Raw genomic sequence first — 14,335 nt, 5'->3', positions numbered from 1 at the left:
GAGACAAATATGACATCAATACCTATCTTTTAATTTTAAAACTCCTACGAACTAATAAAAACTGATAATACTTAGACCAAGCAATTTTCTTACTCGTACATGCACGTGTTAATGGTACAAAATCATCCGAAAATAAAACATTCGCAGTAAGTCCTATGGTCTGGTTAAAAAAAAAACCCGTTACAATCCAGCATTTTTTTTTTACTCCTACAAACCGACCAAAGCCATATCATGGTATAAAATCTAGCTGCAAATAAGAAAAAAATACTTGGAGATACTTTAGATCAATTTCTAATATGAATTCATTTTAACGGTATAGGGGTAGAAAGTACTTGGAAAATAAACATGTTATGGAAAATTATTGCAGGACTGTAACTCTACCTGGAATGGAAGAATGTCTTTCGTCTCACACGGTGTCCTCCAGAAAGAAAGCAGATTTCTTATCAACCATTAGTATTCAGAGAAATCTTGTGAAACTCAACTTTCTATTTTTCAAAGCACTTTCACATCATCCGCCATAGTTAAGTTGTACTTTCACCCTCCTCTAATTTATGACTGCTTCAGTGTTCCCTGAGTAAAAATATCACATCATTCTTTCGGTTTAAGTGAAAACACATGAAAAAGAAATGTATGTTAATTTTTTTTTCATCGAAAAATAAAAAACAGAACTGCAGATTAAACGACAAACCTTAAAGCATCAACTCTTGTGTTGCCAAAAACAAAAACGATCATCTATTCGCATTTTAACAGTTCAAACATTGTAGGACCATCTCCGGTCTCATAGACTGCGTTCAGTTGAAAAGCCACTCTACTGCACAACCTGTCAATCAAGTTCAGCCACTCACTCTTCGTTCTAAAATGTCCCATCTTACTCATCGTCATGATGTGTATGCCACGAAAACCCTGCTGTAAACCAGTTTTGGTAACATTATGCTCCGTATCTCTGGCTTCAGGGTTGCAACTGTTAACGATAATAAATCTGCCACGTCTAGCAAGAACTTGACGACAGTTTTCCAAAACTTTCACCATCCCGTCTTCTGTAAAAATTACAAGGAAATTTTTGACAATGATTGTATCTACCTCTTTGCAGTTCGGAATGCCATCCAAGATGTCTCCTTTCAGTAAAGTCACTCTGTTGTCTGCTATATTTTCTCTGGTTAGGAACAATTTGGCTCGCTCGACTACATCGGGAAAGTCAAGTAATACTCCTTTAATATGTTCACAGCCTGGAACTTTGAGAATTTGAGACAAGAATTGACCCTCTCCTCCCCCGATGTCCATAATTCGTTTGCACTTAACCCAGGGGTACACGGTAGTTAAGCTTGGCTGCGCACTGTCTAACTCCATCTGGGACAACATGCTCATTGCTCGATCGTAATTCTGTGCGAATTCTAACCTCCTCTGGTTCGTACCCATGTCAGAAGCCATGTTTTCTGACTTTGTGGGAACAGAATACTCCAGTTTCCCAGCTCTGTACATGTAGTCGTACAGATTCATTCCATGAGCACGTTCAAACGCTGTATCGCCATACTTGACTGCCTCTGGAAAGGCCAACATGGCGGCCCAAACTTCATCGCTTCCATAGTAGTCAACCATATGGCCAAGACTTGGTCCTTTGTCTCTTCTCAGTAACTCCATGGCTCGATTGGCCTTAAAGTGTTTCTCGCTTAGTTCCTCTCCTATTCCCCACTGAGCCATGGTTCTCAAAACCTTGTAGATCTTCTCGTCTGTGTGGCAACCGGTTCGCTCTGCGATCTCTTGAACGTTAACAGGAGTGATTGAGTTACACAACAATTCTGGAACACCTAATGACACCACAACACTTAAGCAGCGGCTTTTCCATATTCCTGAGAACATGGATGAAATAAGTTTCTCTTCTGCGAAAGTTCCTTCAGCCATATTCTTTATTCCTTACATCGGAGTCCCCGTCCAGCGGATGTCGACAGGGCTCGTCACGCAACATTCAAGAGAAAGTTCCGGGGGAACATGTTGTGTGACATGTTCAAACTGCATTCCATATTCCCAACGTGAAATGAGAACGGGGCATACACGTACCACCAACAGAAATAAATGACAAATCCCCCGTTTTGCACGTAGCATCCAAATCCGTCTTAAAATGTTCTCAACAAATATATCCTTAATATCATTCAAGCAACTCTAGATTCATTTGGTGTGTCGAGTACATCTTTTTTGTGGAGAGATATACAAATCTTTCCATTATCGATCCCATAAAATCTTACATATTTTTGTACTTATTCCCGAGAAAATGTGCTTTTCTTTGCGAGTATAATGACATGATAAACCATACTTGTTACAGTCCCCTTAGTAGCTATTGTCCTAAGTTCACATTTCGTACAATTTTCACCAAGTGGGCCGAGTAGACGAGTCGTGATATCACATTTGACCGCAGTTACTCATTTTTAGTTGGTGCTGTGTAACTTCGACTGAACATCATTCCACCGGCATATCAAATATTGCACATAAATATTATAACTGAAGAAACGTAATAAAAATGATCTGCGATTTTTTCTCGTGAGTGATAAATACTACGAAAAGAGCCAGAGGGGAGTGGAAGTAAGAGGTAAAAAGAACCAGGCGTTTCCAAATCAGTCAAAAAACAATCCCATTTAATGTGGAAATCAAAGGACACAGCCGAAATAGAGAAAAAAAAATTGAGGAAAGGCACATGAGGGAACCCTTGATAAACTTCGAAAACTTGTTTTCTCCAAAACATAATCTCTATTCAGACAATCTAGTCAGTGTGCAAATGGCAAGTAAAAGGCAAAAGTTCCTTGTTTAGACACCGGAAGAATTTTAGAGTAGAGATCTGCAAATTACTAAAGACTGAAAAAAAGACACAAAGTACCCAAATTGTGGCGTTAGGACTTTATTGAGCCTCCATAACGTCCTTTCCTGTTCCAACTATGAGATCATAGGTATAAAAACGTGCACAACTGTTCCTGCTAGATGCCAACAAAAGTGACTTAGCCTTGTAAAATTAGCCACCAATAACCGCTATTTCGACCATCATGCCTTGCCTTCCGTGTACCATGCTGGCCTTTCCAGAGGCGGTCAAGCATGGCGGCGGTACAGCGTTTGAACGTGCTCCTGGAATGAATCTGTACGACTATATGTACAGAGCCGAGGAACTGGAGTATTCTGCTCCCATGAAGTCAGAAAATGTGGCTTTTGACATAGGTACGAAGAGTTCTTTCACTTCGTCAATAATTTCAAATCGTCCTAACTTTGCTTGATAACGTACCATATCGCAAAATCAGTTACAGAGCGACTTACTCTGAAAGCCCCAAAAAGTGAATCACATGGTTCTCTCAGGCTTCCAACTATCTCTCTAGTAGTTGATATGCAACAGCAATTGACGAGAAAGATCTAAAATGACAAATACAGCAGAATCAAGAATCGAATTTTTCTCTGCAGATGTTCTTTCCGTGTTCGTCGTACTCGGCTTTAGTCACACACATCTTACTAGCAAACATGTCGGTCTTCGACAGAGCAACTCCACCATCCCAAGCATGTGTTACAGGCCTAGATGAAACAAAAAGTTAACGGTTAAAAAAATAAAAACCATGGCGCAGATGTACTTGGAATCCTACATTAGCCCCGAAGCACCTCGTATAGTGCATTACGCACAAATGGCGTGCAGGAAAAACAAAAACAATTTTACCAAGTCCAACGAGGGCTCAAAGAAATTTTCTTGGGAACAATTCCCAGCACAAAAATTCAAAACAACTAAAATGCTGCGATTGATTTCAGTTTTCAGTTTGGATGTGATTGGCTGACAGGATCGAATTTTCTGGACCAAACACAAAGCGCAGTAAAACAAAGCTAATGCAAAACCGGGTAAAACTTCAAACCTTAGTTTAGCATTGCTTTCTTTTTAACTATTTCTTTACAAAATAAATATCTGTAAACTTCTCCGGTACTAACGTAAATGTAACATAAATCGCAGGATTTAAAAAATTCTGTGCAAAGCCTTACTTTGATGGGCAATAAACAGCAACGTCTACATCACAAGGAGCAAGTGATCGAACCTCGGAGAAACTAAACCAAAAGGAGAGAAATTATTGCTTAAATGTCACAATCTTTCTTTGCATCACTGAAACAATCTTGATTCTAATCATAACTGTACGTTAACTTTCATCAATAATGAATCTTTTTACAACAATAGTGTTCAGCGTACAGTGTCGTCTATTTAACAATTATTCGCCGAAGGTGAGGTGAATATCGTCGAATAATCCCCGAGACGAAGTCGAGGGGATTATTCGACATTATTACACGTCTTGGGCAGTCAGAGGGCCAATAACTAAAATCAACCAATCAAAATGCTCTATTGCCGGTCAATATTCTCTAAGTATTGGACCGGGCACTGTCCCGAATGGTCCCGAATGATACCGCACTTGTGTCCCTTTGAACTTCAGTCGTATAAGCTTGCGCTCGGTCCGTACTGTCAAGACCTCGGGCCGATATTCTCCCAGTACGGCCCTCGCGCTTGGTTAATAAGATCTATATATATTCACCGAACCTGAGGCGAATAATTGTTTTGGTATAATTTCAGAGCTGAACAACAGAGAAATTTCTAAAATCATAACATTTTAGTAACATTTATTAACATTTTATTTTAACATTTTATATAAACCGCGTGGAGCGGTTTATATAGCGTCATATAAGGAACCGCTCGACCACTCAGATTGCTGGAAACTCTTTGCTCAGCTCTGAAATTATACTAAAAATAGTTAGTGCGCAACTTCTTGAGTCATTGACATAAATTTGAAGACAGTTATTATTTTCGTAATCATTACTCTTGTGGTATGTTTACAGAAACTATGGAGAGCTAGTCATGACCAACACAAATAGCCATGAAACACACACAAACAGAATCAATTTGGCCACAACTGCACTATTTAAACCAAACCAAAATTTATTCATTACACTCTTTCTTTCATTCCTGGGAACAGTGAACATCCTCCAGTCAAAAGTATGTTCATATAACAATGAGGCTGCATTTCTGAAAATAATCCAGGAAATAAAAAAGTGTTGATTGCAACTTGCAGAAATGTGATTAACTTGTAATTTTCAAGTAAACTAACAAACGTTCAGGCTTGTGGTGTCAACCGATAATGATTAAAAAGATCTAGCAACATTATGTTTTCTGGGGAAGCAAAATACCATACCAACAAGCTAAGAATACATAGAAGAAAAACATGAATGAAAAAAAAAGGTGGTTTACATCAGTTAGAGCAAACCATGAAGGCAAACTCCCTTGTAATGATTATCCAGGTTTACATGACCACTCCAAGGGGGCATTGTCTTTCAAATATTTTGTAATAATTGTTGACTTAAGGTTGTAGTTACTTTCTCTGACTTGTATATAATTTGGATTTCTTTCCAAGCGAGTCTATAAATCAATACAAAATGTTCACATCAGCTTACCAGTGGCATCTCCCAACTAAACTAGTTCTCAGAAGATTGATCAATTGTTGACTGACGAAGAGATTCAATGTGTAATTGACTGATTCCTCACTTAACTAACAGAGTGAATGAGTATAAATGCAAGAGGGAATGAGGTAAAATGAAAGCCAGCAGAGCTCTCTCCTTGCGTGAGCAATTGCTATAACAGCATAAAACTGTATTTGTTCAAATGATTGTGATGTTGACTCACTTACCCACTGGCAATTGTTCTATCGAATGAATTATTGCTTCTGGTATTCCCATTTCATGGATTCCTAAATGGAAAAAGAAATTTGTGAAAATATTGAAGCACCATAGCCAGGAATTCTAGAACTTTTGGCCGCAGTTTTGATATTTCTCAAATGTTCTTTTTTTCGGGTATTAAAGGCCCTTCTGGTTTCCCCAATATGACACCAGGAACAATTTGCACAGGGAATTTTATACATGGCGTTGGTCTGCAATTTCATTGAAGATCAAAATTTCGGAGCTGGGAACTGTTGTTGTAGAGTGGTAAATGGTTTGTGTAAAAGAAAAAGAAATGATAACCAAATGTAAAACACTTTACCAAAATCCAATTTATAAGAAAGAGCACATTGCAAATTGCATCATTCTTGAGCCCAAATTATTTTACACTCTATTGGCTGACTGTGTATACTGGCCTTGTTATCATTGACACCAATATCTGCAAATACAGCTGTATCCCATAGAAAATTTTTTTTCAAACAGAAATTAAAAGCATGAACTTGCAAGAATCCAAACATCTTCATTATATGCTGACGAACCGGTGCACAAGATATCATTGAAACTAAAGCATCATTGATAACACTGATAGAGAACTGAAAATTGGCAACTATTCTTCTATAAATAACCAACAATTACAATTATGAATATTTCAAATTATTTTACCTATATCTGACGGATGAAACAACAACTCTGGAACAGCAAATCTTTCATTGTTCATTCGTAAGATCTACAGTTTACATGTAAAGCAAAAGCATAGAATCAATTACATGTACATCAAGGGCACCTCAATTTTCCTAAATGAAAACAGATAATTGATAAGAATTCTAATTATACAAACCTGCTCATTTTCTTTCCTAGTTCCAAGCCACATTTCTGTTGCTGACTGAGACAATAACACTTTATTAAAATTACTGCTTAACAATCCCCATGCAGTACATATTATCCTTACCAAATTTAAAATGGAGCCTACAAATAATTGTTTTGAAAGCTACAAAGTACTTAAAAGAATTGTGGTCACAGACAGGTTAAGTGACTTTAAATAAATGTAAAATGTTGGGCCACAGATTTATTTTTAACTGAGAAGAAGCCCAATTTGATCGTATTTACACACTAGGATACAATATTGAACTACTTATGTGAATAACTAAGCGGAGGAGTAGACGTGCTTTTACAGTTAGATTTTCATTTAAGAGCATGCCAGGTTGTTTCTCATCAAATTATCAGTTTTCTGGACAAAAAGGGGTCAAAAGTTTGCCTAGACGACTTAGCCACAACTTTGTAAGTGATGATCAACACCTCAAGTTCAGTGTTACCCTAAAAGTTGTTTGTGAAGAAGAAAGACTGACCTTAACATAGCCTCGCTTCAAATGGGTATAGTCAGGCAACACATAATCCCTCACAACTGTGTTTTTGGCACCTTTGAGCCTACAGGAAACATGGAAATGGAGATGTACATATATGATTGATTCCTTTGTCTAAACAAAATTAAACTTTTGGTTTTACTTGGAAAATAATTGAGTTAAGATTCTCTTAAACTGTTTCATGCATTTGCCTTGTGGAAGTACTGTTCAGAAAACCATTTTAATTAGTACACTGTATTTTTGGATGCTTCTCTAAAACAAACCTAACCAATGAGATTTCCACTTTAAAACTGATTGACGGTTATACCCTTACATATTAAAAAAGATAGGATTTTTAAACAAGGATAACACCGTTTAACGACAACACAATTCAAATTATATGTCGATAGCTGTGAGAATCTGCAAACTAAGAAGTATTCATTCATTTTTCTACTTCCTCACTTTGCAAGCAACTTATTAAGTACCTAGAGATATTCATATCTCTATAAAAGTCATCTGATACATAACAAGTGTCCTCTTTAACCTAGGAAAGAAAAGTCAACAGTTAGAAAGTGTAAAGGCTACAGTTATAGTGTTATAGCTCATTTCTGAACCATAATTTAGGGATGACAGGTCCCATGAGGTGTTGGCACCCTCGGTCAATATCTCAGTAAATATCCTGTTAGTAGGATGGCCAATAGTCAGCTAATTACAGGTCTACCATCAACTCACTATCACTTTTGATAAACTATTAAGCAATAAATTGATCAACTATAAACTACATATAATTAATTTTAATTAATAGAAAACAATTATTTAACCCTGATTCAGACTGAAAGTTCCTAAATACAGCTCAGCTGCAGAGCACTAACAATCCCATAGTAAATCACATACAATTTTTTGTAGAAAACAATTGTTTAACCCTGATCTAAACTTAAAGTTCCTAAATACAGCTCGGTTGCACAGCACTAACAATCCAACTGAATTTGTCTTTCTTCAGCTACACTTGTGATCATCACTATAGCCTTAACTGAGTACTAAGTTCAATAAAATTTCCTAGAACTGTAAAATAACCCTGATCTAAACTTAAAGTTCCTAAATACAGCTCGGTTGCACAGCACTAACAATCCAACTGAATTTGTCTTTCTTCAGCTACACTTGTGATCATCACTATAGCCTTAACTGAGTACTAAGTTCAATAAAATTTCCTAGAACTGTAAGTTACAATTAAAGAACTCAATATGCAGCAAACAGTCACTTTTACATGTCTGTCAAATAGGATTCCTACTTACATAGAAACTTCCCTACCTGATTAATGACATATGTTTCATCTAACACATGCAGTTGCCTATAAGTTGAAAATATGTAAAATATTATGTTCATAACTTTGAGTAAGATTCCCTCTCCTTCCTAAATGGGAGTCTCGCCTAAAACTCAATACTGAGGTGAGGTTAAAGTGAAGTGAGATCAGTGAAAAGCTGTTCCACTACCATGTTAATTATGCACTTAGCAGTTGTTTTGGGATGAAGCCAGACTGTTTGACTAAGACAGATAGGCATGCGTAAATGTCTTCTCTGATAATCAGTCCATCTGAAAGGCAACGTGCAAATGTGGTTCTCGATCACCACCTCAGAATGAAATCATCCCTAGAAAAGTGACACCTTCACAGGAAATATCCTCAAGGTGTCTATATCAAGATTCAAGTCCTCTAAACATAAATCCTAATTTAAAGATCTTTTGTTTACCTGTAAGATAAGATTTCCTTTAGGTGGTTAGTCAACAGTTTTCCACCAACATTAATCCTACAACAAAGAGCAGAGTTGTGAATACATTTTAGTAATCAAAAAGTAAAAAAAGAAGGTATGAAATTTCTATCTTCCTTGTGTAAGTTAGTTTGTTACGTCTGTTACATTTATTTAATCTTCTCATTGCAGTATCACTTTCAGCAAGAAGAAAAGATGTCAACCAGGACAATTTTTCTGCTTCATTGGTAATTCATAATTTTTTGTTTGAGCAAATGTATTTTTTTTTTTTACATATCAAGTATAATTTCAAGTATCTTTTCTCATCTCTTTCAGAGCAATAATCCTTCAGCCAAGGTTGACATATACATATATCGTGATCTAAAAATTATAAATAGAGGATGTTCAAGAAAGAAACTATGATAATTTGGTTTTATGAGTATCCGTTTTATCAATGAGTTGTTAAAGTGCACCTACACTCAAAAAATTTTTTTCGCTTAACGAAGTAAGCTTATTTTTTTGAGTATTTCTGCGCAAAAATTTTTTTATTTGCTCAAATCTTCAATTTTCTATGCCCAGTCAAAATACGGAAAATCGGCCGCCATCTTGCCCCACGACCGAGTTTAAAGAAGAATGGCTCTAGCGGGTAATGTGACGTCAAATCGAGAACACGAAAGTCTGCATCTCACACATTTTCACTTGTTTGGGAAGATTGTCGTCGATATCGTCCGAAATATGCCTACTAGGTGTGTTGTATGAAGATTGTATGGAGCGCGATACCCTCTTCCAAATTTCGCACGTTGCTACATCCTTCTACAGCACACTTAGTCGGCATATTTTCGGACAATTATCGACTACAACCTTCCCAAACAAGTGAAAATGTGTGAAAAGCAGACTTTCGTGTTCTCGATTTGACGTCACATTACCCACTAGAGCCATTCCTCTTTAAACTCGGTCGTGGGGCAAGATGGCGGCCGATTTTCCGTATTTTGACTGGGCATAGAAAATTGAAGATTTGAGCAAATAAAAAAATTTTTGCGCAGAAATACTCAAAAAAATAAGCTTACTTCGTTAAGCGAAAAAAAATTTTTGGGTGTAGGTGCACTTTAAGAGATTCTACAGTTGATGCTTTGAGCATTAATGCTCAAAATGTCACCTTATGTTGACATTACAAGTAGATCATTGTAATATCACTGTCTTCACATATTTTGAGCAAGAAGGCCAAACACAAGCTCTCCTTGAATGCAACACACCTTTTTATGCCTTTCTTTAATATTTTTCCATTGACAACAGGCACAATGTGTGTAAATGAATATCCAGTATCTACAACCAGGCATATAAGACGTTTGTCTACTTCTTCTTTGTGACATTTGAAGGCACTCAATTGGGCAGCTTGGAATAAAGAACAGATAATAAAAGTTAGTAATAACCATTATCAAACCTGGATGATTAGATAGTGCAGTTCAAGAGTTTTCATTGGCTCAGCCTTCACTGGTCATGAAGACGAGTTAACCCAAAAGTGTTTTTGTACATCTAACATCCTGTTTGTTCTTACAAAATAAATTCGGGAAAATTTATTTACATTCTGTGGCATTTTTAATTAAACAATTATTCCACTCATGCTTGTTGGATATAAGATGATAAGAGCCAACTCGGCCCTATGGGCCTCATTAGCTATCTACCATCTCGCATCCAATGCATGCTGGTAGAATAATTGTTTATCATACCTACCCTAAAGCTATTTTAATTACAAATTTGTGCATGCCATGATTATTTAGTAATCTTTTAAGATAATTATATCGTCCATTGTGTTGCATGACTTTTTATCAACAGTACAGATTGGCCCATCTCAATAAAATTGTATATGTATATGAGAACGATTCTTCGCAGTAAAGCACTATTTGAGCAATAGTGAAAATCAGACCTGAAAAAAATTTCAGGCCTGTACGGGATTCGAACCACTGACCTCTGCGATACTAGTGCAGCGCTCTACCAATTGAGCTAACAAGCCAACTGGGAGCAGGCCATCAAATTAATTCGATATAAACCCGTAGATGATAAATCAAACAACAACAAACATATGAAACATATGTGTGAACTGCGGTTATGAGACGTATATGGCTTGTTAGCTCAATTGGTAGAGCGCTGCACTAGTATCGCAGAGGTCAGTGGTTCGAATCCCGTACAGGCCTGAAATTTTTTTCAGGTCTGATTTTCACTATTGCTCAAATAGTGCTTTACTGCGAAGAATCGTTCTCATATACGTCTCATAACCGCAGTTCACACATATGTTTCATATGTTTGTTGTTGTTTGATTTATCATCTACGGGTTTATATCGAATTAATTTGATGGCCTGCTCCCAGTTGGCTTGTTAGCTCAATTGGTAGAGCGCTGCACTAGTATCGCAGAGGTCAGTGGTTCGAATCCCGTACAGGCCTGAAATTTTTTTCAGGTCTGATTTTCACTATTGCTCAAATAGTGCTTTACTGCGAAGAATCGTTCTCATATACGTCTCATAACCGCAGTTCACACATATGTTTCATATGTTTGTTGTTGTTAAAATTGTATATGTTAGACTATAAGACAGTGCTCTCTTCCAAAAACAATCCTTTCAATGCATCATGAGGGTGAAAATACTGACAAACATAACAAGCACACAAAATTATTCCTAAACATAAAAGAAATCAATAAAGGGGGTCAGTTTCTAATTAAAAGAAACTGTGGTGCTACATCGGTGGGGGTAACAAGGTAATTTGGTTATATCAACCAAGTTGAAATTGTAAATTGCCCACCATAAAGAGTGAAAAAGCTGACCTTCGAGCATTAGCCCTTTGTTCTTCACTCTGACTAAGGACTAATGCTTGAAACACCAGCTTTTTAACTCTTTACGATGGCCAATTTACAATTTCAACTTAGCTGGTATAACCAAATAAAAGAAATAACCTTATTTCATGAATTTTATCAACATTAATTTCATCAACATTGGTGCATTAACACTTAACTCCAAAGATCAGGTCCCGGTTGTTCGAAAGATGGATAATGCTATACACTGGATAAATCTCTATCCAGTGGATAGCACAGTACGTTTTGGTAACACTTATCCACTGGATAGCGATTTATCCGTTGGATAGCGTTATCCGCCCTTTGAACAATCGGAGCCTGATTGTTAATTCTCCTCTCCAGTAGTAAATCAGTTATGAGAATTTGATTTTAAATCAAGATAACCTCTACCTGAGGTAAAGGTAAAGTCTGTTTACAAGCCAGTGGCCCGTCAGGTTGGTGCTTAACTCCGGTTTCTGTAGCATGAAGCGACTAGGAGTATTTCTACTCCCCCCTGGATGGGATGCTACTCCATCACAGAGTTACCCCCAGCATTAAGTTTGCTGGTACCCATTTAATACACCTGGGTGAAGAGAGGCACTGTGAGAGTAAAGTGTCTTGCCTAAGAACACAACACAATGTCCCCGGCCAGGGCTTGAACCCGGACCACTTGATCCAGAGTCAAGTGCACCAACCATGAGGCCACCACACCTCCACAAACTTCTACTTGATATGTTTGAGTATTCTCATCACAAGTTTGCTGAACAAGGTATGGATATAGTAGGGTGAAGTTACATGCTGATCTTTTCTGGGAGTTAAAGGGTTAAGTATTTGAGTATTTCAGGCACTGATAACAACAAATGTGATATGACTACACCAATCTCTACAAAGCGACTTACCTGATATTCGGCACAGGGCTTTGAAATTATATTCTTCAAACAAAATTTCATCTGTAGCATCCTAGTGAGTAACCAAGACATGTTACATTCATGTACATGAACCATGCACAAATATCTGCATCCTCCGAGCTATTTTAATCATCACTTGGATTGTACACATGCATACATACATACATAAACTTTATTTACCTCGAATTTAAGATTAGCTGTAAGCTAATATCTTCGAGTGATTAAAATGTAGTAAAAAGGAATAAGCTAAACTAGAATAAATGAATAATAATACATTAATGATGATATGCAGTTATATTTGATATAAAGGTTTCAGCCAAAATAAGTACATGGAAATGATGACATAACAGACACCCATGTGATATGAGAATGCCAGAAAACTAATGACATAGAAGAGTCCCTGAACTAACCACTGTTTTGAGCCTTCATTGGGTGTTCTAAACTAACTACAGCTTTTTTTCACTGTAACTGTGTAGAAAAACTATGTGAAAAAACCTGTTGGGGGACTGTCAGCCAACTGAAATACCTGTCAGTGGCCTGTCAGTTATCTGTCAGGTTTTTTCAGGGAGCTGTTCTTCACATGTACAATTACCCTTGCATTACTAAGCCTCATACTACATAAAATAAAACAAATAAACAAAATAAATAACAAATAACTCTTTTCAACCTTTTCCTGCACTGTAATTGAACCCACCTTGATAGAGGTAAAGTTAAAGTGCGGTTCAGTCATCAGAATGGTTGTTTCAGGAAAATCAACCTAGAAAACGACATAAAGTTAAATTACAATGTGTCAATAACAAAGGAATGAAAAATACAAATTTCTTTCTTAACATTCGTTTCAGCTACGAGTTATTTGTGACATTAGTTGAGAAAAATTCTGTGAACCTCCAGGAACATCATCAAACAAAAACACGCTCACTTTACAGATCAAATCTAGGTCAAACTACCTTCATAACCTCTTTACCATACATGTAATCCCATATCTGCTTCTCTACATCCCAGTTCACTAAGAAGCCCTTTTGAAAAGGTAGAAGGTAAAATAATCCGGAATAATCTTTACACTCTTCGAGTTGATCGCCAATAAACAACTTTCTTCTTTCGCTCTTCGCTTTGAAAATACAGTTCGGTATAAGCCTGAAAAGAGAAACCAAGCACCATTAAGTTTTCGTAAGCAAGGTTAAGTTATTTCTCAATGTTTAAGTGCGGTTGATTCCATACCTTGGACTATCAGCTGTGTTAAATCCGACTTTCGCTGAACTGGCGCCATTATCTAGCACCAGAACCACCATCTTGGATTTCCTGCCTTCCCTCCAGGGCTCCCCGGATGGCGAACAAGGAGTGGCACCGGGTATGAATAATATAATTCAGGTGGATTTTCATGCTGAGACCACCCAAAATGAATTGTTGTCATGCATCAGTCAATAAGATGACTGAGAGTTGGAAACTCTTACAAAACAAGCACTCAAGAAAACTATTGGTATAACTACTGGAGGTTTAAAACAGAAACGCAGTGCTCTACCAACTGAGTTAACAAGCCAATTGGGAGCTGATCATTATGTTGGTTCATAATAAACCTGTGAGGTGACAGGTCGTTTGTGAATAATTATATATGAAAATCATATATGTCAACAGCCGTTAAAGAAATGAGTATGGTAGCGATCTTCTATTACCTCACATCCACTTATCATAAAACAATCTTTTTCAAACTCATGTCTGAACATATCCAACCTGCTATCATAAGCCTGCTCTATCTTGAAAAACAGGCTTGTAGTGCAATTAGAGAAACATTACCTACAAAGCGTCTAGGTTGGGTAG

The 14,335-nt window shown here is 37.1% G+C and overlaps 2 protein-coding genes across 2 annotated transcripts; both read right to left on the bottom strand.

The window, feature by feature from the left end:
* Positions 1-275: 275 nt before the first annotated feature.
* On the bottom strand, positions 276-2,735 carry LOC111326717 (uncharacterized). Its single transcript, XM_088734862.1, has 2 exons — positions 689-2,735; positions 276-570 (listed from the first exon to the last, which is right to left on the bottom strand). Exon 1 carries the CDS (start codon positions 1,897-1,899, stop codon positions 733-735), a length of 1,167 nt encoding a protein of 388 aa, XP_088590988.1. The 5' UTR covers positions 1,900-2,735; the 3' UTR covers positions 276-570; positions 689-732.
* Positions 2,736-2,871: 136 nt separating this feature from the next.
* Positions 2,872-13,840, bottom strand: LOC111326760 (actin-related protein 6). Its single transcript, XM_022930838.2, has 15 exons — positions 13,739-13,840; positions 13,468-13,654; positions 13,215-13,277; positions 12,512-12,572; positions 10,045-10,183; positions 8,795-8,851; positions 8,358-8,397; positions 7,535-7,593; positions 7,056-7,134; positions 6,548-6,592; positions 6,373-6,436; positions 5,682-5,741; positions 4,948-5,023; positions 3,997-4,059; positions 2,872-3,543 (listed from the first exon to the last, which is right to left on the bottom strand). The coding sequence occupies exons 1-15, from the start codon at positions 13,807-13,809 to the stop codon at positions 3,411-3,413; spliced, it is 1,197 nt and encodes a 398-aa protein (XP_022786573.2). The 5' UTR covers positions 13,810-13,840; the 3' UTR covers positions 2,872-3,410.
* Between the last annotated feature and the right edge of the window lie 495 nt (positions 13,841-14,335).

This window comes from Stylophora pistillata, chromosome 1 (assembly GCF_964205215.1).
Source record: "Stylophora pistillata chromosome 1, jaStyPist1.2, whole genome shotgun sequence".
NCBI classification, from domain to species: domain Eukaryota; kingdom Metazoa; phylum Cnidaria; class Anthozoa; order Scleractinia; family Pocilloporidae; genus Stylophora; species Stylophora pistillata.
The sequence above is the reverse complement of the archived record's forward strand: the minus strand, read 5'-3'. Positions and strand labels throughout refer to the sequence as shown.